Raw genomic sequence first — 23,668 nt, forward strand, 5'->3', positions numbered from 1 at the left:
GACATTAAAGGGATAGTTCTGATTTTTGGAAGTCTAGTCCTATTTGCAATTTAGCAATGATGACGTGAGTCCTTTTTCAGCACAATCCATGCTGTTCCTCATACTAGCTCCAGATAGTTAGCCACAAACCAATACAAGGTCAATGGGGTCACGCTCCTGGCCACGCAGGCTGACTGGGGCTCACTGAAACTTCCTCCACAGTGCACACAGTACATTTCAGTGAGGCTGAACCCAAATGTCTGGACTTTGCGCGCGATGTAAGAAATACCCAATGTAGCCATAGTCAGTCCTTATATTTACAAACATTTCTGTATTTGAACGTGTATAGTCTATATGTTTTATAGAAATAAAGGCCCGTCTATCAGCGGCTTGTCACGGTAAGTATAACTGAAGTCCACGAGGGCTCAGTCCACAAGTCCAGAGGGTGAACATTTGGATTCAGCATGAGCCTAGGTCAGCTTGCACAGACAAGAGCGTGACCACATCTGGAGTCAGTATCATGTACAGCGTGGATTGCGCTGAGAAAATAATCTACCAATCAACATCATCATTGTTAAGTAGCAAATAAGGCTAGGATTCCAAAAAATTTGAACTATCCCTTTAAGTGCACTGAACTGGTATTATTGTATACCCATGACTAATTTCACAGGTCAATAAAGCCATTGCAAATTGTTAAATATCGTTATGTAAAAAAAAGTTTATTACAAACATGTTTGATCTACCTTACTTTTGAATCATATCTAAAGACAGAACAAGAACTCCATTAGAGACCCAACTGTTATCAGAGGATTTGCCCTTTCCTAACTGATTAACATGTGCACAAAAATGAAGTGAACGCTCCTTTATTAAAGAAACAAGGCAGGCACATAGCCTTTCCTCAAGGAAAGTCAACCACATCTAAATGACATGTTTCTCATATTCCTTTTGAAAATCTCCAGCCAGGTCTAACATTTGCCACTGATACTTAAATCTGACATTACAGTTACAGAAAGAACGATGGGAAAGAAAAACAGCAAACAAAATATAAAAATCAAGTCTCATAATTTGAAACATTAAAGATACAATGACTGACTGAAAGATCTAAAACTAATGCAATTATTTTCCAGGACTCTTTTCCCTCCATCGTTACTTCAGTATTGGGAGTACTCCTTGGTCTCTAGTTTGGCAACAATTCGCTCCAGCTGTCTTTTAGCTTCACATTGTGGGAAGTTACCCATTTCATAGTACTGAGGAGCAATCTTCACTAGCCTGTAACAAAAGAAGAAACAAAAATAAGCACAAATTCTGTCAGCAATATATGACTTCAACTACTTTGCTTGCATGACATCAAAGTTCAATCACATGATATAATCTGCATTATTTAACACTTAAAAGCTGTACACGTACCATTCTGGTTTGATGTCTGTGCAAGTCCGGATGTAATTCTTGGTGGTGAGGACAAATTCATTGTACAGGACCCACTCTGGCTTGTGGTCCAGGACTGTGGAGGGGTGCAGCTGGACCACTTGGTTGTCTTTGACTGTGAGGTAATGACCAGTGCGCTCCAGATGAGCCACCTGCATTGAGGAAGAAGAAGAAAAAACTAAATTGATGGACCTTGGGCAACAGAGACTTACGGAGCTTAACATTTCAAACATGCTCCTCCTGGTGCAAACCTTATGTAAAGCCAACACATTATGCCTCCTTCTAATGTATACTACTACGCAAAACACAGTGTCTGCTCACCTGCATGAAGAAGCCGGTGCAGAGCGCTCTGCGGATGTTGATGTAGTAATCTCTGCTGGTGAACTCTGTGCTCCGGCGGGGAAGGTTGAAGCGGTCCATGATCCTGGACAGCTGCTGACGCACATTGTCAGCAGACATCAGCGAGCGGTAGTTGACAAAGTTGTCATAACACCACTGGTTTGACTCATGGTCTGGGGGGGAACGAGACAGCAAGGTCAAATTTGGATATTTGGACAGGTGTTACAGGACCTACTCAATTTTTATTTTGACAACACATTCCATGTGACCAGAGTAAAACATGACGGTGTTGCAATATGATAATGCTCACTTTGTTTGAAGGCGTGGTAGACGTTGAGCAGCGTCAGGTGATCGCCGTCGATGTGAGCAAACCTCATCTTGGACTCGTCCGCTGCCTTCTTAGCCTCCGTGGGGCGGACAAAACACTGTGGGACTAAACAAGGTTGGTATGGGCCCCAACAAAGCCGCCCATAGGGATGAGTCAAACATTCAGACACAACATGGGAGCAAAGCCTATGATGCTAGCAGGGCACTCGACAGTGTTGGGACAGGGCAGGACCACAAGCTCTATCAAAGGGGGGGCTGCAGTCTGTTCTCATGGACAATCCCAACTGTATTGGCTATTAGCTCGTAGCGGGGCTCATTTAACCACATCTGTAAAACAAGAGTTTTCACACAACTAGGAAGGGTTAGGGACACCAACAATATCTAACTACTCAAGATTCAGAAAGAACTGACACATCAACAAGAGAATAGCAAAGGAAACACTAGGAAATGCAGTGAAAACCAAAGACAATTATGGGCTAAGCAAATATTTAGGTTAAGTCATTCATAAACATCGATTGTGATTGCATAATGAATATGAGAGAATTTAAGTGGTGCCTGCCCTATCCACGTCGCTGTTGTGATGAAACACTGAAGTGATGAAGCTTGTTCACTATTAAATCAATTTCTCCATCTTGGCATTAAACTAGAGTCCTGCACCGGGTCGGGTACCCGGGCCGCAAAAAGCTTATGTTAACGGGTAAAAATATACTTCTGTAAATTAACGGGTCAGGCGAGGGTAAAAATGAACTAAATACGGGCGGGTATGTTTTTGTAGCCATGGATGTTTTTTGTGTTGCACTCAGGCTGTATTTTTGCAGTATTTTACAGTAATCTGGAGCATGAGGCGGGGGTGTCAGTCAGCTGGTCTGACGCTTTGTTCACACCACACGCGGCCAAACCCACGCTAAAGTCACGCTGAAGCAGAGTGTCACGCTAAATCTGTTCACACCAGAAACACTGGGTTTTCCTCAGCGCCTGGCTCGGAGCTGCTCCTTCTACACCTCCTACTTCATGCCTGGCGCCGCACGCTTGGAAAATAGAACAGAAGCTGAAACTATGGGTTCAGCGTAGCTTTAGCGTGGCGTGCGGCTGGTGTGAACGGACTCGCCTGTTAACAATGATGGCGAAATGAAATTGCGTGGCTTCAGCGCGGGATTGGCGTATGGTGTGAACGTGCACTGAGGCAGGCAGAGCAGGCAAGAGACGAAAAGTTTATGTTGATGCACGTTTTACGCTTTGTTCACATCACCGGCATCGTTTCAACTATGCGCACCGCGCTGCACAAAACAAACATTCAAAACTCGGCCGCGTGTTCAATGTGATTGATTGGAGACGGTAAGAGTCTGAGACAGAAAGGCTAATGTTAACCTCCACTACGACCATACAGTACACACTGCCTTTTCCATAGCAACAGGCAACAACATGGACACAGTGAATGTGGAGAGGTTAGAAGTCGTAAAAGTGGATTTACGTTACCACAACAGTGATCATAAAGGCAATATGGATTATACCGGACATAGGAAATATCTGGTAAGTCTTTGCTTGTACAACACTGTAGTGTCTGATAGCAGAGCTAACCAGCTGGCTAGTGAGCGAGCAGCTGCTAAAAGCTAATTACAGTCAGCGGACTAGTCTCGGCCAGAAAGACTGCTATTCACCTCCCAAGTGAAACGATGGCAGTTTGGTTAAGTTCACTACAGATGTGTCCACTGCAGATTAACGTTTATGTCTGCAGGGCGGGTTGCGGTACTGATTGGTCATATGTGCGGGTTGCGGGGGCGGGGCCAGTATTGACATAACATACTGGTAATAAATCTAAAATAAAAAGAAGTCAACCTAGTTGACTGTCAAGATCCAAAGAGAGCTTTGACATTACAACTTTGTTTATCTGAAGCCCAGTCACTCCAACCATGAATTTGGATTTGTGTATCACTGCTGCAAAATATTGTGAAAAGTATTATTAATAATAATTGTCTCTTTCAACCGCCTTCTCCTTTAACATTGATTCTTATAACATCATCTCCTGTATGGTTGCGACTGGTCACAACGCGATGGAAGTGCTTGATATTCCACACGGGGAAATGTCACCAATAATGTAAGGGACAAGTCATTGTACAGCTCCCGCGTCCACAGAAAGCTTTTTCTGAGCTGCCAGCGCCTATGCATTTCATTCTCTATGACAGTGGTTCTCAACCTTTTTACATCAAGTACCACACCAGAGATTAGCACCATATGAACCTATGAGAGAGAGGGGAGCCCCGCGTGCCACCAGTGGTACCCGTACCACAGGTTGAGAACCACCACTCTGTGGTAAAGACACACTAGGAGTGCTCCTCTTCTCAGCGCCGCGCCTGCAATTTCAGCGCTCTCGGCGGCTAGTGTTTTTGGGGCAGAGCGCTCTGGGCACCTCAAGCAGGAAAAAAGTTCAACTTTTGTCACTTTCTTCAAACCGACCCAAACAAAATCGAGGAAGAGGCGGGATTAAAGATCAACAACAAGCATGGCGGGGGAGACGCTGCGTGATCATTATTAATTGTATCACCTTGTTCGGTTGATGTTCGCTTGCTATTTATGTTGTATGCTAGCCAGCTAACGTTAGCTACTAAACGGTCAGGTGTCATCTCCGTGCGCTGTGTGACTCTGAGCACGTTGGAAGCGCTCTGGGCATGATATCCAAGGGCTTTCTGTGGACACGAGGCCTAATGACTAATCTTCAGTCAAATGCTTTTCCAACACTACAGCAGCTCTGAGCACTCTTGTGCGAGTGTGTCATTTCTTCCAGAGACCTAGCCTGCCTACTGTAGGCAAGGAAGATGTCCGCCCAGTCCTGGGCATTACCTGACAGCATGGCAGTAATGGAAAGGATCTCGTTAGAGCAGTTAAACTCGCAGCTGGCAATGACCATCTTAGCCAGCTGGGGGTCAAGGGGGAATTCGGCCATCATGGAGCCCAGCTCCGTCAGGTCGCCGTCATCATTGAGAGCTGCCAGGTAATTCAGCAGCTCAAGGGCCCTCATCAGTGTCTCCGGAGCTGGGATGAGAGGGACAGAGAGAGGGTCAGAAGATCATGCCTAGCTAGAGAGATCTAAAAAAACGGTTCTATTCACAGTATTCCCATGTCGTCACGGGCATTTTCCTACCAATATGGCGCTGCTACAATACACACAGCTCACTGGCTGTTTGTGTCACTTGATTGTAAATCGCCTGTTAATTGATTACAATCACCTGTCGTTTTCCTACCAAGACGGCCGCGTGGTGATGCAACAGAACACTATCAATTGTTAGCATTCAAAATCAAACTAGAAAAGAACTACTCACCTGGTGGATCCATGAAGTCAAAGTGCACAAGGTCATCAATGCCTAGCTTTTTCAACTGCAGCACAACAGATCCCAAGTTGGAGCGTAGAATCTCAGGGTATGTGTTATCCTGGAGAGGGACAGTTTCAAGTGTTAGATGTATCTGATCAATACTTTTGAGAAGAGAAACCACAGCAACCCATTGAGAAAAAATAAACCCCACCCAAATTAGCCAACGATAGCAAATTATATATTCATTCCAAGAACAGACTAAGGCTTATTTGTGCTCCATTTTCGTACGAAAATATAAACGTCCATTTCAAATGATGTCCAAATCAGCAGTCGATGCTTCGTGTCCCCCCCCCCTCTCTCTCCATATGCACAGCCAGCTAATGTGAAGTGTAGCTTTCGTGAGACAGTCTCTAGTTTGCTGGCTGGGCGGGGTCCTTTTGGCCAACACTGCTTTTAACACAGAGAACCTTACTCCACACCATACCGTGCACACAAACAAACGCACCTTGCTTAACGTTACAAGTGTTCAAGTGAATTCAACTCGTTTGTTTATAACGTTATGATGAGGTAGCAGCAGTGACAGATACACTGCTTGACAAGCTCAGAGAGCAGGCACAAGTCCGCTAACATTACGTTGAGCCCACCTGAAAAAATTGCTTGAGACCTGAGTCCTATTTCCAACGCAATGTGAGTCCATGTTTGTTTGTTCCTCTGTTTGGCTGTCGTGTTTTACCTGCTGTGTCAGTCACAGCGCTGCTGTTGTCTGATATTCGAGCCACTACACAACGTCATCGCCACAAACGAGTTTTTGATTTCTTTGGTGTCTCAATTTTAGCTCCCCGAAGCTTAGAAGAATTACGGTATTTGGGACAGCCCTACTGCCCAATTACTTCCATGCGTCTTTGCCATTGGTATCATGTTAAGCAATACATCCACTAGTGGGCAGTAGAGTCTTAAATGTGTAAGAGAGAGAGTGTGTGTGTGTGTGGTACTGATCCATTTCATCCATATCCATAAGCTTTCAGAAAACATGCACAATTGTGCACAAAATGAACACAGAGTTCTACACGTATTTAACGTTGAGCATATTATTGAGCCTTAAGCCAAATGAGCTTCGTTGTAACTTGAAACCTATGGAGTTATGTATTTGTAACTGTGGGGACTTACCTGCATCTCTGTTTTATAGGCCTTCTCTGTGTAGAGGCGGAAAGTCTTCCCTGGACGTGTTCTGCCAGCTCGACCCGCCCTCTGCTGGGCAGAAGCTTTACTGATGGCCGTGACGAGCAAAGACTCCACCCTGATGCGAGGATTGTACACCTGGACACATTTTGAAAGGACATTCAAGTGAAATGTCTGATCTGAGAAGTATTATTTTATTTATTTAAATTATGGCCAACAGAAAAGGACCACTTGTGTTTATAATGAGAACAAAGTCATATGCACATTTGCACTGATCAATTTTATAGTCACCCAGACAAATGCTGAGATTCTATATTGGAAAAAGCAAACAACATTCAACAACCAACACAAACACTGGACTAAATGCAAAGGAAAATGATCTAGGAAGGTGAGTCAGTCTTGCCCACCTTCTGCTTGGCAAATCCAGGATCGATGACAAACACCACACCATCAATTGTTAGGGAAGTCTCAGCAATGTTTGTTGACACCACAACCTAGGGATGAAGCAACAGGTTGTTAGTCTCTTGTGAATCCAAAGAGCCCAATCGCATTCATGTGTGATGAAATATGGCCTCATCGTAACCATTTCAATGTAATGATACCATTTTTAGCTGAACATCATTCATCAAAGTTAGGAAATTCTTTCTTTCTCTCTTTTCTTTATTTTTTTTTCTCTTTTGTTTGTGCCTACAAAGCAAATGTTACTTTGTACTTGAGTTATCTCCTGGAAGTCATGGTATAGATGGGCCATTGTATTTAGGCAAGCAGTATTCTACCAATAGTGGTGACCTGTAACAGTATGCAGAATATATACTGTATAGGAGACAATCATTTTTTCAGAATCAGAATCAGAAAGACTTTAATGATCCCCGGGGGGAAATTGGGACAAGTTACAGTAGCTCGCTCACAGAACACACATAGCATAAAATAAACAGTAGTAAATGCAATATTAAGCAAATAAGCAGAAGAACACAACATAGCATAGAATAACAGTAGTAAATGCGATAGAAGCAAAAAATAAGTAGAATGTCTAAGTAAGCAAAATACAAAATGAGTAAGTATACATTCCGTGTCAATTATCATTATTGCACCCTGGACTTATATTAAGTCGGCTTGCCCTATACGTTACACGTGGCTCAGCCAGGCACAGTTAACCTATCGGCTGGCTCAGTCTCAGGGAGACTGAGCGTCTCCGAGCTGCTCTTTTAAGAGAGGCATTAAATAGACCAATGGCCACAGGCAGGAATGATTTCCTGTGCCTCTCCGTGTTGCATCTAGGTGGAATCAGTCTCTCACTGAACGTACTCCTGTGTTTGACTAGCACGCCGTGGAGTGGGTGCGAGTCATTGTTCATGATGGAGCGTATCATTGTAAAGCGAGAGAACACTAAAGAGGATATTAATGTGATGTGTGTAGTTCTTCATAGATCTAGCCTCTTCGTTTTGCTCTCAAAGTGCACCAGATTCATTTTTCTTTAGAATGTACAAAATCTTCTTCCGGGGGGTGGGGGGAAGGGGGGGCATGCCCCCAGATCTCCCTAGAGGGTCTGAGGTCCACCACATTCTCATTGGGGGCTGAGCACCCGTTGAGCTCTGATCCTAAAGCCGCCTCTTCTTCCACCTCTGCAACATAGCCAAAATGACAGTGTCTCTCCCCTCCTGCCGCTGAATCCCTGATCCACGCCTTCATCTCTTCCAGCCTAGAATACTCCAAATCCCTGCTCACCGGCACCAGGTCCCATCCCCTCCATAAACTCCAGATGGTTCAAAACTCGGCACCCGGTCCCAGGAGCAGCAGCACATCACACACCTGTCCTCCATTCTCTTCACTGGCTCCCAATCAAAAGAACACATCAACTTCAAACTCCTCCTTACCGTCAAAACCCTCCATGACGTGGCTACCCACCATCTGTTTAGGGGCAGGCTAATGGACCCACACACAGAAACCGACAGACTGGAGGCTGAAGCAGGCCAACAGTTTACAGGATAACGAGGATCAGGAAACAGATAAACTTGCAAGCAAGAACAAGAGGCTAGACAGACTGAATGTAGCCAGATTCTTAGAACCTTAAATATTACATCATCTGTGAGATCAACGACAACAGTGACATCATATGGAACATCATAATGCCATGTGTGACATCGTCAGTGACATAACATCATCATCAATGATGACATTGTCAATTTTGACATCCTCAATGTTGACCTCATGTGTGACACCATCTAACAATATCTGGCTGACTTCCTCCTGCCCATTGCCAGACCCGAGCCCTGGCGTCACACCGCCCCCTGCTGGCTTCAGGATGTGAAAGGAGCACATGAGGGACTCATCCACCGTCATCAGGGCACCTGCATTGTCAAACTCCCCACAGAAGTTGGGGGCAGAGAACAGTGTCACCAGCCGTCGGTTGGCAAAGAACTCGTAGCCATCTGCAACAACCTGATGGGCTCGGCAGATGAGGTCCAGGTTGTGGCGGTTGAGGAAGTCGTTGACCACGTCGGCCCCGAAGGTGTAGGACACTCCCCGGTCGTTCACCCCCCACCCCTGCACATCTTCATCTGGGTCTGACCACAGCAGGTCACACAGCAGGCCAGTACCGGGGACATCAGTGGGTCTCGTGATGCTGCGAATTTGCTCCATGCTCTGCAGCTCAGGTGAGAGACCACCGTGGCAGCAGAAGATCTTCTCATCGATAAGGGCAGCAATGGGCAGACAGTTAAAACAGTCCGTGAAGGTCTTCCAGAGCTTTGTGTTGACTCTGCGCTTGCACTCATCATAGAAGCCGTAGACGCGGTTAATGGAGGCACACTCGTGGTTCCCCCTGAGCAAGAAGAAGTTTTCTGGGTATTTGATCTTGTAGGCCAGCAGCAGGCAGATGGTCTCCAGCGACTGTTTCCCTCTGTCCACGTAATCCCCCAGGAACAGGTAGTTGGCCTCCGGAGGGAAGCTGCCAAACTCAAATAGCTTCAGCAAATCTGTGTACTGTCCATGGATATCACCACAGATATTGAGCGGACCCTCCAGCTCCAGCAAGACAGGCTGGCTGAGGAAAATCTCTCGGGATTTGATGCAAAGCCCACGCATCTCCACCTCCGTCATCTGTACCATCGTCCCTGGATGGCATCCTCGCACTTCCAGCAATCGAGAAATGAGGCTGTCAACGTTCAATTCACTTTCTGCCATGCTTCTGACACCCAACTACAGGCAGAGTGACCCAGGAAAATCTGCTACCTTTACTTTTATAGCCTCGAGGGAAGGATTTATGACATCACTGATGATATCACAATGAGTGACTCAGAAGTTGAGTGAGTGATGCCTGACTCACTGACAGTAATTTTACTACTATATTGCCGGTGTGTCTGTATGTCTGGAGTTGCAAGGCACACCGTTTACTCCGATGGCTCCCAAATTTGCAGAAATAATGTTCAGGCAGGGGTGTGGCATGAATTTGGTATGGGGTAAAGTGCACCTATAGGGGAGCGTATACAGCAATATTTATGTAGACAAATCACAGCTCAAGCTGCTATGACATCACTGATGAGGTCATAAATCACTGATGATGTCATACAGCTCTGGACGGCTCTGATGATGGGATATATCACAATATCATAATGTGTGTGTGGGGGGGGGGGGGGGGCGTATATTCTACGTTCACACGCCGATGATCACAAGGTCCCCGATGACGTCATCATCACCGATTGTCATCGGCAGTTTAGTTTTTTTATTTGATATGGACATCATCACAGAGCATTAAAAATGTGACATAATGCACAACGACCAGATGCACTGTGTTTAGTGTTTATAGCGGAACAACAATTTTCAACACCTGTCAACATGCGGCTTTTACATTAAAATACACCCCAAAATACATACCCAAAAAAACATAAAATATAAAACACACAAGTTTATTAGGGTTGTGCAATGTCAACCAAATTGCCCTAGTGATGGTTCCACAGGGAAACTTCTTTGGAGGAGGGGGAGGGGAGGATGCAACGACAAGCACCTGAAGCTCAATATCAGCAAAACCTATAGAGAGCCGCAGGGATGACGTATTTTTGTAGGCAGAATGCGGAAGTCCTGAACTTCCTGGTTCTTCACTGTTTCTCTCTATGGGATTTTTGAATAGGTTTTTGCCGCGATGCTTCAAATACGGTCTCTGGGCAACGCAAGATTAATCAAACGCGAACCAGAGTTCCGTCGGATAATCTTCACACATGAGGACCACTTTCATGAGTTTTGTAGCGTAAATGCGAGCCCTAGAAGTAAAATGCTCGAGCTAAGCTAATCCAGAACTACACACTGTCGCATAGGCTTCCACGTCACGGCAGCACTCAACCGGACTGTTGTTGATGTGTGTAGTGCACTGATTACCCCGGGCTGAACGAGGTAAGGGAAAGAGCATTTCCGTGTTTGTCCTTTGAGGTGGTGACGTTATTGACGCATAATCCCCATCGACTCAAAAGTGTAGTCTCATTTAGCCGTTTGCTAGCTAGCCGTCCTTTTAACGGCACGTAAAAGCTTCAAAACTCGTAAAAGTGGTCCTCGTGTGTGAAGATGATATTACTAAACACTGGTTCGCGTTTGATTAAGCCAGCGTTGCCCAGAGAGATTATTAGAAGCATCGCGACAAAAACCCATTCAAAACTCCCATAGGCGAAAACTGTGAAGAACCAGGGCTGTTAGCATCGATGATTTCCGGACTCGTTACTGCGGCTCTCTATGAGCTTGTGGTGGACTACCAGAGGAAAAGGAGGCCCCCTGTCATGGTCGTCATCTAGGGAGAGGGAGTGAAGAGGGTGGACTCATACCAGTATCTTGAGGTCCAAATCAATAAGTAATGTGATTATTGGGTCAACTTAAAGGATTTGGTTGTCTGCAAAAGTGACAGCACTTCCACAATTTTTGTAGAATGACCCAAGATTGTTTTTCAGCTAAGGTGATAAGCAAAACATTATGTCACAGTCAAGTTGACGTTTGAACTTTTGGATGTATAAAATATCACTTCATTTTTATACAATGAGACATTTGTGTGAAATGATCATGATTATTAGGGTATGATTTTGAGTTATGGTCGAAAACGTCTTTTGTGAAGTCAGTGACCTTGAACTTTGACCACCAAAATCTAAGCAGTTCATCATTGAGTCCAAGTGGACATTTGAGTCAAATTTCAAGACATTCCCTCAAGATGTTTCTAGGATATTGTGTTAATGAGCATGGGATGGACGGACGGATGGATGGCCAACCCAAAAACATAATGCCTCCGGCCACGGCTTTCGCCGGCTGAGGCATAAAAGACATGATGTAATCCTTTTGGTCTTACAAATATATCGTACTGTACCTTTCTTCCTATTGCACCATTGGGCTTCCTTGGAGGAGGCGGCTCAAAGATCCTTTGCTGCTGCTGTGGGGGCAATGTGGAATACAGTGGAATGATTTTGATGTCTCCGACTTCAGGTCCGAGGTCATCGACCTCTCGCTTGATCCGTTTGCAGGCCTCATCAATTTCCTGAAAGAAAGATTTGAATTTCACTCGAGGAAGCAAGACGGACTAATAATGCCAATGAGACCTTTACCCTTATAATAAGACTTCAGACTGAAATACTCGACTCGTGTGAATAAAACCATCAGTCTTACCTCTTGACCAGTGAGGAAGAGGAGGCAGTCACCTTCCTCCTCCTCACACATGTGGATCTGGATGACGGTGCGGATCGCTGCTTCGAGGTAGTCTCGCTCTGGTTCTGGGGTGTAGAAGATCTCGACAGGGTGCGTGCGCCCCGGGATCGTCAGCAGCGGACAGTTGTCAAAATACACCTGGAACTTCCCCGCATCTAGCGTGGCACTCATGACAATTACCTGAGCATGAAGGAAGAGGCTGTTTGTTATACATGGTTTTTCCCCCTCTCTCCTCATATCTGTTCCATTTCAGTAGAGGTGCACCTAAGAGGGATCTGCAGGTCTAGCTTTCAAGTACTTGAACTCAGATTGGCAAATTAAGCTATCCTGATACATATTTTAATGACATGCACTTGGTCATATCATCGAACTTTTCCGGGCGGAGGAAAAATGTTTTATGATGTGTAAAAATACTAAAGTGCTGCTATTTGTGAAGTTCATTGGCATAAAACCTCTTAGTGGTCGACCGATGAATGTGCTTCAATACAACAAGCTAACTTGGCAGAGTGTTTAATGAGATAGTAGTGGATTCGCGGGACAGAATGTACGCTCTTATCACATTGTTGTGACCTCAAGCCAGCAATTTTTTAATGTATTTGATCCTTTAGATTGGCAATTTGTCTTGGAACCGAATCACCCATTTAGCGCGGTTTCTCCTTATTTTTCCACCTCCACCTCTTCCTTTCTGTTTCTGTTCCCTTGTATCAAGCCCTTCAGAAGAATAAAAACTAATTCTGAGATGAAAATAATAACCATCAGTGTTCTACACACAATGAAGCAAATACCTTCAGATCTGATCTCTGCCGCACCACCTCCTTGAGGACTCCCATCAGGATGTCTGTGGCCAGAGTTCGCTCGTGGGCCTCGTCCAAAATGATCACCCCATATCGTTCCAACAGCGGGTCATTCATGGCCTCTCTAAGCAGCATACCGTCTGTCATGTACCTGCAGGAAGAAAAGACGTGGAGATCATTTGAGAAGTTATTTATCAATTAAAGAAAATAAGAAGACATTATTGTACATTAGCACACTTCGGTCACACCACTTACTTCAATATTGTCTTGGCAGAGCTACAGTCCTCAAATCGGATGGAGTAGCCAACTTCCTGTCCCAGCATGACGTCCATTTCATCGGCCACCCTTTGAGCCACGCTCATGGCTGCCACTCTTCTGGGCTGAGTACAGGCCACGACCTTCTTAGGACCAGGCACGCCTTTCAACAGGTCCACACACCACTGTGGGATCTGGAGAGATGGAAGAGCTCATGCTGGGTTCAGATCAAATCAAAACAACTCAAGAGGAGACGAGCATATCACTCTTGTCACTTGCCACTCTTGGTCTCCTTACGAAACCCTTTCAAATCCGACTGGATAAACTCAAAAATGCATTGTGATTGAGCATAAAACAACCGTTTTCACATTCCTGAAAACATTACGTTTTTTACTGCACAGCGACGATATGCCTTCACGCAGTACTGTACATTATAATCGTCGCCGTCCGTCGACAGGCAGGGTATGTCCATTTTTTCAAATTTTTATTTTTTTGTCATAAATCAATGCTATTGGTCACACTTCACGTCTGTCTGTGGGTTTTGCAGAATCTAACCAGTGGAAAAGCATTAAAACAATATTGTGAGTAAGTCTCATAACTCCATTCGCCCTCAAACTGTCGCTCAAACGTCGAAGCTCCACCCCTCCATGCTGGAGTATTATACCCGGAAAACTGACACGGGCAGATGCGCCATGTATTTCTGACTTCTTTTAGTTTATTCCTGACTTCGTCTTACATAAATTGATCAATAAAATGTTTTCGAATTATCCCTAGGCTACAAACTCATTTAAACTATGCAGATCGAAGTGGTTTCTGACGAGAGTAATGTTAGTGAGAGGCTGCGCTCAGCCGAGATAGCGCCTCCAACTCTGTGGCCGCCGCCAGAGGAGTCGCTGCGTGCGCCTGTGTGCTCCAGAAGGGTTGCAGCTACACCAGGCTGCTTGCCCTGGAGAAAGTGCCGCAAAGTTGGACTGATAATCCTGTAAAACCATTGGAGTTTATTCAGGTAAGACATTAATAATGTTATGACACATCCAGCGAAAAACTGACTACAATGAAAAGTTTCCGTTTTGTAGATACAAGGTTTCTGCCCGACAGCGACGATAAGCTTTTTGTGTTTTGTGTCCAAGTCTAGCAAAGAAAAGACTATGCAAGTTTTAGGGCCATATGAAATCGTATTTTTCCTCAAATCCAGTTGTATTTTTTCGACTTGGCTCTCTCAAACAGCCTCTTCGACATGTTTCTCAAAATGAGAACCAAGTTGTGAAGTGACGTAAGGGTCCCCCACGCAAGACCGACAGCCCCTCTCAAAACACCACAATCAAAAACAGAATAATTAATCTAGGCCTATTTTACAATTATGTCATTTAAGTTACTACAATTAGGTCTACTGTTGATTTAGAAATTTAGGCCTACTGTGATCAATTTCAGCCAAATTATGGGAAATTCTGCAATATTCTGTTTTACAGTTGACTCCATATTTATTACCATATTCCACGATTCTGTCAATTTTTTTCCATTTTGCAGAAATCATATGGCCCTAAAGTTTATTGTGTTTCAAACCTGTGTTGTCTTTCCAGATCCTGTCTCTCCAACAAGCACAAAGCTCTGTTGACGTGTGATGATATCATTGAAGCTTTCCTTGTACTCCCACACTGGAAGCTGTAACCTCTTCTTAAGGATCTCATAGAAGCGTGGAGTGTGTGGCAAGTTGGTGAATGGGTTGATTTGCTGTTGCATAACCATCTGCTTGAGAGGTGGCATGCCTCCCCCTACTACCGTGCTGTTGGACGGGACACTAGGCGGCTTCAGGTCCCTGTCCCTGTCCCGGTCTCTGTCCCTATCCCTGTCCCGGTCTCTGTCCCTCGATCGATCCTCACGGTCTCTGTCCCGGTCCCTGTCTCTCCTGTCAAAGTCAAGAGAGCACATCATGTTAAGCGTTTAAGCTGTAAAAACCAGCACATAGCCAGTGGGTGACCTTCTGTGACACATAATAAAAGCACAAAGGATGGGCATTTGTAAGCTGAACTAAGTGTAATTTGGTGCACTGAGTAATATATATATATATAAAGTTAACGTTGCATAACAACCAAAGCTAACGTCAGCTAACGTTGCTGGTTAAAAGAGCCCTACTAGGCTACTCGCTGGTTAACTGGTTGTAAGATATTTTATTGCAAGTGTTTAGCTTGACTATTTATAGCATTAGATATAAATATATAGCCTCAACGCGAGACTCACCAGTCATTCTTCCTTTCATTCTTCCTTCTGAAGCAGAAGTAAGTCTTCCTTCCTTCTGAAGCAGAAGGAAGAATGACTGACGTCTCGCGTTGAGGCTACTATCTCAAGTCACCGCCAAGTCACAGCTAGCTAACGTTGTTAGCCATTCGCTAGCCTCGACGCGAGGGGTCCACCCGCTATGCCGACCACCCGCAATGCCGACCTTAGGTTTAGGCGTGGGGGTGGGAGAGGTTAGGTTTTGGGTTAGGGTCTGGGGGAGGTTAGGTTTGGCGTGGGGGCTGGGAGAGGTTAGCTCCACCGACACGCTGCACGCCGCCTCGCTCAGCTGGTTCTGCTTGTGGGCTATAGGCATTGCGACCTGTCGGCACTGCGGCCTGTCGGCACATAGACGCGGCACCCGACGCAGGCTGAGAGTCTCGCGTCGAGGCTAGCCATTCGCTAGCTCTCACACGTGCCTGAATTAACGTTAACACTACGGTTGCCGATGCTTCGCTTGCTCGCTAGCACGGCGGGCTAACCACACCACAGTCGTGGCGTTAGCTTGCAGTGGGTAGAGACACAATAAAGCTTCCCCGGATCAGACCACCCAAGCGAACTACGTTAAACAACAGTAACCTTCTGGATGGGCCAAGTACATAACGTTATTGGTTAGTTTGGGGTCCCAAACTTACCAAGTTCGTAACTACAAAGTAATGTTGTCTTGGTAGCTAGTCTTAGCCAGTTTAGCTAAGCTAGCTAACACTATAGTACATGCTAACGCAGTTGTTGTGACTAGTGTTAAGTATGGGACATAACCTACCCATCAGACCTCTTCTTGTAGTCATCGCCCAAATCTAGACGATGTCTTTTCGACATGCCTCGGAAAGATGTGTAACCGTTATTTCAAATAGATCAATTCTGCTAAACAGCATCCAACTACTCGGTATGCTATGCTTCTTCTTCTTCTGTTTCGTTTAACGGCGGTTGGCATCCGAAATTTGCATTACCGCCTCCTTCTGGATCAATCCATCCATTGTTTCCCTACTCCATTACAGTCTTGTTAGATACAGTTCCTCTAAAAAAAACTGACCAACAGTTTATTTCCCTCCACTGCTCCCACACACAGAGATGGGCAGTATTTTAAATACATGTATTTCAAATATGTATTTAAAATACATTTATGTAATTTGTATTTGGCTGGACCGAGAAAAATTAGATGTAATTTGTATCAAAATGCTTTCAGACCTTGTATTTTGTGTATTTTAAATGCATAAAATACTTTTTTTATGTAATTTTATTCTCAAATTGACACATTTTTAACATTGACACAGGTTTAAACTGTGGAAAAACAAACGCAATTGGCCAGTTGGAATTCCCTATTATGTGTGCCATTCAAATCACTGTGACCATTTCTCAATCTACTTATGATTATTTGTTCTCTCTTATTAGCTCCAATATTCTTAACCAATCCCACTTTATTTTGTATTTCATGCAAATGTCTCCCTTTTGTTGCACTATCACACTGTTGTTGCCACTGTTTGACTATTTCCCCTCCACACTATGCTTTTCCCCAAGTTTGACATCAATGTCCACCTGCTCTGATCGCCTATTGCTGCCTTATCTGCTTTCTCATACCTGAAATTGTGTGTGCTGGTAGTACCCACATTAACTTTATCACTTTCCCCTGCCTAGCTAACATTGAATTAGCTAACAGCAGCTCATACACTAACTCTTGATGATTTTTGTTCGCTCCAGTTTTAATGCTTGATAATGCTGCCACAGAGTCACTAGAGTCACTTTAATGATTATATTATTTGCCACCTCTTCTCCCGCTTACTTTTCGAATGTGTTTTAAAACGGTTGTTGGCCAATAGCTTGGAGTGCACTACCGCCGCCCACTGATCTGGAGTATGTTTTTTTTTCTCTCCTTTCTTTTTTTCATGTTTCAAGCTCGCCACCCAAGGGGGTTCTAGTGTAGGCCTATCTAGTGTAAGGGGGTTCTTCTATCTTATCAGTGAAACTGACAAGGAATGTTAGTTCACCCCCACAAATTAAATGCAGTCATCTAGTACTTATCCCCCATGCATGCCATTTAGCATAGCTTCCCAGCTGTCAACTGAAGTTGCTGAGATCTGTCTTCAGGGTAAAACAAACAAACAAACAAATAAACAAACAAACAAATAAATAAACAAATAAATAGATAGATAGATAGATAGATAGATAGATAGATAGATATAGATAGATAGATAGATAGATAGATACATAGATAGATACATATATAGATAGATAGATAGATAGATAGATAGATAGATAGATAGATAGATAGATAGATAGATAGATACTGTACATAGATACATAGATACATAGATAGATAGATAGATAGATAGATAGATACTGTACATAGATACATAGATACATAGATAGATACATAGATAGATACATATATAGATAGATAGATAAATAGATAGATAGATAGATAGATAGATAGATAGATAGATAGATAGATACATAGATACATAGATAGATAGATAGATAGATAGATAGATACATATATAGATAGATAGATAGATAGATAGATAGATAGATAGATAGATACATATATAGATAGATAGATAGATAGATAGATAGATAGATACTGTACATAGATACATAGATAGATAGATAGATAGATAGATAGATAAATAAACAAACAAATAAATAGATAGATAGATAGATAGATACATAGATAGATAGATAGATAGATAGATAGATAGATAGATACATAGATAGATACATACATAGATAGATAGATACATAGATAAATAAATAAAGTAAGCTACAACAAAGGCCCCACAAAGCATGTGTTTTCAATCTTACATCATGGTGTCGGGTTTCTGCCCCACCCTCAACGCCTCCTTTATATAAGAGAGAGAGAGAGAGATAGGCTATATAAGAGATTACATCCCACTCAGGCTGTAAACTCGAGAGGACCAAGCTGTATAGAGTTGTGGATTTTGTTGGGGTCAATCCTTTTTAAACTGGCCATGCGTTCATACAGGTGAGTGGACTATAACCGAGTTCATGCTGAGCAAAAATGTTAACATTTTTGGGGCTGAATGAAGTTTATTGTGGATGATGTAGCCTACAGTAGCCTGTTTGCTCCTGAAACACCCATAGCCGACACATAGGCTACATACACACATACATAGGCATACATAACACACACACACACACACACACACACACACACACACACACGCCCACTTTACCGTGCCGTTTTTTGCATGCAGTATAAATGTGTTATTCTAACCTATTCTATTTGAATATTTCTGCATACTGGGGTCCCTAAACGGTCTTGGAATTACATAAATTGGATATGACTTTAAAGCTGCAGACTAAAATAGAAACTTGACCTCACTGTATAAAATCACTTTTTTTTTTAGTTAGTACATTGTATCTTACAATTTTCTGTAGTATGTGTGTTGAGATAATGACAGACTGTGAACAATGCTCTGAGAAAGTGAGTTGAAAGGCTCAAAGCCTTACAGGTATGCAGCACAAACATTAAAATATTGATTTAACATAATTTTGTCTTGGGTTTGCAAATATCTCTAGGCTACTCTGTGTACAGATGGAGTGAACACGTCTCTGTTCAGATCATATTGTAGCTACTCCACTCTATATGACACATGCTTAATCGGTGTTAAGATTATGAGGTGGTCTTTGGAAAGTTTTCTCCCCTTTTACTTCAGCAATACGTTCATGCCAAGCTGTGGTCTTTATTGCCATATTACTTTCATCTACACTATAATGACGATAGCGTCTGTCTGTCTCTCTCTCTCTCTGTCTGTCTGTCTGTCCTTCGCGTATCTCGAGAACCGTTGGTCGGATCGACTTGAAACTCGGGGGGTGCGCTGATGGCGACCCGACGGAGTGCAGTGCCCTGTTTCCGTGCGATTCGGACGTGAAACACGTTCGATATTTGAATATTTGTCTTCAGTTCTGTGCTCCTTCAAGCTCCAACTGATCTGGCCATAGGGTCATTGAGGAGGTGAGAACAGTCGACACAGGGTCGTTAACTAAGTCAACACAGGGTCGTTAACTAAGTCAACATCGAGTCCTTGAGATTGAATGGGGGGGGGGGGGTGTTAAGTAAACATATGAGAGAGGGCAGTATGAAAGGAGCAGAGAACATGTATTTGTAAGCTGAATAAGCAGCATTAATATTCAAGTCGGTCATGAATAAAATCAAGGGGAAATAATCAGTAGAGCTCAGTGATCTTAAGTGAGATTTCTAAGAGATTTTTACGTGGCTATAATGGTAGGCTATAATGAGTCACGCATTCAGAAATAATATGTGTATAATGCCTGTCCTTCGCGTATCTCGAGAACCGTTTGTCGGATCGACTTCAAACTTGCGCTTAGGGGGACCTGACAGAGTGCAGTGTGTGTGCGGGGGGGAAGCGCCCACGGGGTGGTGCATGGGGGAACGGGCACTGCATTAGTGTTTTTAATGTGTAAAGTGGGAGAAGGGGGGCACTTCAAGTGTGCCTGGTCACCCTCGGGCACGACACTGTTAATCCGATTCCGGGCTGACTGTATGTAACTTTATCTTTTAGAGGGGTGCCAATTCTTTTCACTTGAGCACCTGCATGTCTGTGCACTGTACTGTACATACATAGGCCTACACGCATGCATGGATGCAGACAGGCATATAACTGTACGTGCACTACTAGGGCATATTACCTTATGTGATCAATTGGGTGATGATGTCCTCATGATTTTAATTTCTTTTCAGGTCAATGACTATGCTGCAGTCCGCTGTCTCCTATCCAGCACTCTTGGTTCTCCTGGTAAGCTTAGGATGTGTGTCAGCTCTCAGTGACCAGGCTCCTCCCGAGGTGTCACAATTCAATAACACCATGTACGCTGCATGCAGAATGAGACCCAGCACCACACTGGCTGATGGCCTGCCCAAGGTGTACGGCCAGGTGCTGTTCAAGCAGGAATACCCCCAGGGGAAGCTCCAGGTGCTGCTCCGCCTCAGTGGCTTCCCCCACAACAGCAGCGCCGAGCCCAGAGCGGTGCACATCCACCAGTATGGAGACCTCAGCCAGGGGTGCGAGTCCACCGGAGGCCACTACAATCCACAAAACGTCCCTCACCCCAACCACCCGGGGGACTTTGGCAACTTTGTCGTCCAAAAAGGGAGGATCATTGCAGTGATCGAATCTGAGGCGACTCTGTTGGGGTCACGGTCTGTGTTGGGAAGAGCAGTGGTGGTCCACGAAATGATGGATGACCTGGGGCAAGGCGGTGATGCTGGCAGCCAGCTCCATGGTAACGCAGGCCGGAGGCTCGGTTGCTGTGTCATTGGGATTTCTTCCCCTAAACTCTGGAATATGCACACCAGGCATATCCAAAGTCCGACCCGGAGGCCAGATGCGGCCCTTTGAACGATCTTAAGTGGCCCTCGGCTTGTCTCTCAAAATATACTATATGTGGCCCTCCACACAGTATTGGTGGTCAAGCAAGTTCAATTCACATTTTTTCTGTATACCTAATGATGACAGCACTATCATACAGTTTGTAGACAAGCACCAAGTAGGAACAACACAGGCAGTAATAATATTTTCAGATGGTAAACAAAATCCAGTACAATTGTATTGTATGTTATTTAGATTTTTATAACCCATATGATGCGAGAAGCAGCCGGCCAGCCCCCCGGTAATTTCAGATTATCTAATCTGGCCCCCATTCATAAAAGTTTGGACACCCCTGATGTACACATATGCCATATATGGACAGCAGAGCTGAGCCTGACACAGCTGTGTTAAAGCGGTTTTAAGTCACATACGCAACAGTGAACATAAAATGCATCTTTAAGTGTTGGCTTGATAGGCTTTGCTCCAAAATACTAAGAGCATTTGCCAAAATGCTAATATTATTGTTCAGCATTAAACATACAGATAGCTATGTAGACATGATCACATAAGCTTTACATTCATACAGCCAGTGATCTTTCTGTCAGAATACATCAAATCCTTTCAAATGATAGACAGAGTCTGTCTCACTTTGGATTTTAGAACCCAGAATTGTAATCACAACACACCAGTCCTTGAAAAGTAATTTATTTTGCAGAAAAAAATACAATTTGTGCACATTCAGCACTTATACACATATGGTAAATGTTCTAAGACTATGTAACTGCGGTCTTGTGTTTTAATATATTTACTATTACATTACATGTATAAATAATATAAGATCAAGACGGCTGTGCTGGTAATCTAGACGCTTGCTACAGAATGAGACATTCAGTTAATATAAGAGTGTGGAGTATCTAGCTCAGTGTCAACTGCAAAATGCCTTTAAACAACAAAACAATTGTTTCGTAACTGAGATCTGTCTAAACATGTTAAAAACTGTGATGAAATAAAAGCATGGAGTGGAAAAATAAAGTTATCTTTGTACATTTCTTGAATTCTAAACCTATTGTCGCATCTTATTTAAAATAGTATATTTTCATGCAGCAGTTTATTTAATTCCCTTAAATATTGTGTTGAGGATTTTAAAAAGCCTACTGTACCATAGACTGATCCCAACGGTTTTAAAGTGTCTTGTGAGTTGGTAGCAGAGTAAGTAACCTTGCAAGCCAGCTGGATTCTCTCATGAGATCTCTTGACGATATTTTGCGCCAGAATGCGTCTTGTGAAAACAATACCGCCCCATCTGGCAGCGTCAGGTTAAGGAACTGGGGGCCAAAGGATTCTCTCATTGTCACGTGTTCCACGAGCAACAATAAGCAATGCAGCTGTTTGTATTTTGTTTGAAGACACATTGCTTGACTTGTGTAAACATTGCTCACAACATTAACACAGCTATTTTGTTTTTGTCTACTTAAAATCATCAGGGAGGGGGGGTGTGTGTGTGAGAGGTAGAAAGGGTAACGTTAAGGGGAGAGAGGAAAACTACCATACTTCATTTCTAATCTTATATAGAAGCAATTTGGGCATTATGATTGCCTATAATTATTACAGAAAGTGTTTTTTGGTGACCAAAAGCCACTTTCTGGTGATGGTCAACTGATGTAGCAGAGCTGAATGATCTCATGTTCATAACCGCACTTTGTCGCTCTGGAGTCCATCACTTCCTTTAAAAGCATAAACAGGATGCAAATGACATTCTTCCCAATCAGTGAGTTCTATTGGCTGTTGGCCAGTTGAGCCGGAAATCTGAGAATGTCAACGTTTTACGTGATCAAATTGAAATCAGAAGCATGGTCACATCAAAATGCACTGTGAAAACCCTCAGCGCCACATACCACACTAACCACAGCCCTTGTTAGCTGCTTTTTATCACCATGTTTCACCACTTCCCATCTCTACACCTCTGATACACAATTTAGCAGCTTACAATAAGGGATTAGACGGGAAACCATGCCAAAGAACTCCAACAACAGACAAATAAGTGAAAGCACAAATCAATCACAGATCATTAGAGCTACTGTTATAACAAGTTATAACTTCTTTCTTCTTCTTTTTTGTTGGTCTGTCATAAGTCATCCGTAGGGACTTAGGACCTTAGCCTAAGTCATTTCACAGTGGTATATGAATGAGAAAATCCTCTCCAAGAATTGATTTTGATGCATTTGCATATTGTTTTCATGTTTATTTTTTTATATTTTATTAAAGTACCAGACACTGGCATCCATTATAAGCAATAAGCATTTGACACTGTGAGTAGTGATGGCATAATGAAGCTTTCCATTCAATTGTATTGGAAAAGTGTTCACTACTCAAAGCTTTCCAACACAGTACTCTCTAGTGTCACCTGGTGGTGAAAATAAAGAACAAAGTGTAGCACAGTGAACCACCAGACAGATGGCATTGTCTATTAAAGGGATAGTTCGGATTTTTTTGATGTGGGGGTTGTAGTATGAGGTACTTGCATACAGTCAGTGTACTACATGCAGTAGAATGCAGCCGGCGCGGTCCCAGTTTGGAGAAATGGAGACCGGTCGCGTCAGGCAAGTAGAGCTGTCTGCTGAGTGTGAAGGGGGCCATGAGCAAAAACGTAAACAGAAAAGAAATACATAAAATGCGTCCATCCCCCTTCCCCCCACCCCACCCTATAGTCACCTGGAGGCCCTCTTTTAGGCAGTTCTTAGCCCTGCAGAGCTGCTTTTTATCTGAT

General features: G+C 43.7%; 2 protein-coding genes and 1 pseudogene across 3 annotated transcripts; 1 reads left to right on the forward strand and 2 right to left on the reverse strand.

The window, feature by feature from the left end:
* Window positions 1–312: 312 nt before the first annotated feature.
* Window positions 313–16,454, reverse strand: LOC310793698 (ATP-dependent RNA helicase DHX15). Its single transcript, XM_083655554.1, has 14 exons — window positions 16,317–16,454; window positions 14,843–15,185; window positions 13,280–13,473; window positions 13,016–13,175; window positions 12,192–12,410; window positions 11,896–12,063; window positions 6,965–7,051; window positions 6,546–6,695; window positions 5,388–5,496; window positions 4,909–5,100; window positions 2,054–2,176; window positions 1,726–1,916; window positions 1,387–1,556; window positions 313–1,248 (listed from the first exon to the last, which is right to left on the reverse strand). Exons 1-14 carry the CDS (start codon window positions 16,370–16,372, stop codon window positions 1,131–1,133), a joined length of 2,280 nt encoding a protein of 759 aa, XP_083511680.1. The 5' UTR covers window positions 16,373–16,454; the 3' UTR covers window positions 313–1,130.
* Window positions 8,679–9,740, reverse strand: LOC310793439 (serine/threonine-protein phosphatase PP1-beta catalytic subunit pseudogene; annotated as a pseudogene). Its single transcript has one exon. The product of its transcript is annotated as a serine/threonine-protein phosphatase PP1-beta catalytic subunit pseudogene (transcript).
* A 2,007-nt stretch (window positions 16,455–18,461) lies between the features above and the next one.
* LOC310793659 (extracellular superoxide dismutase [Cu-Zn]-like) lies at window positions 18,462–21,915 on the forward strand. The gene is made up of 2 exons (XM_083655506.1): window positions 18,462–18,533; window positions 20,274–21,915. Exons 1-2 carry the CDS (start codon window positions 18,520–18,522, stop codon window positions 20,929–20,931), a joined length of 672 nt encoding a protein of 223 aa, XP_083511632.1. The 5' UTR covers window positions 18,462–18,519; the 3' UTR covers window positions 20,932–21,915.
* The last annotated feature ends 1,753 nt before the right edge of the window (window positions 21,916–23,668 follow it).

Source organism: Poromitra crassiceps (genome assembly GCF_964638095.1).
Source record: "Poromitra crassiceps genome assembly, chromosome: 19".
NCBI lineage: Eukaryota > Metazoa > Chordata > Actinopteri > Beryciformes > Melamphaidae > Poromitra > Poromitra crassiceps.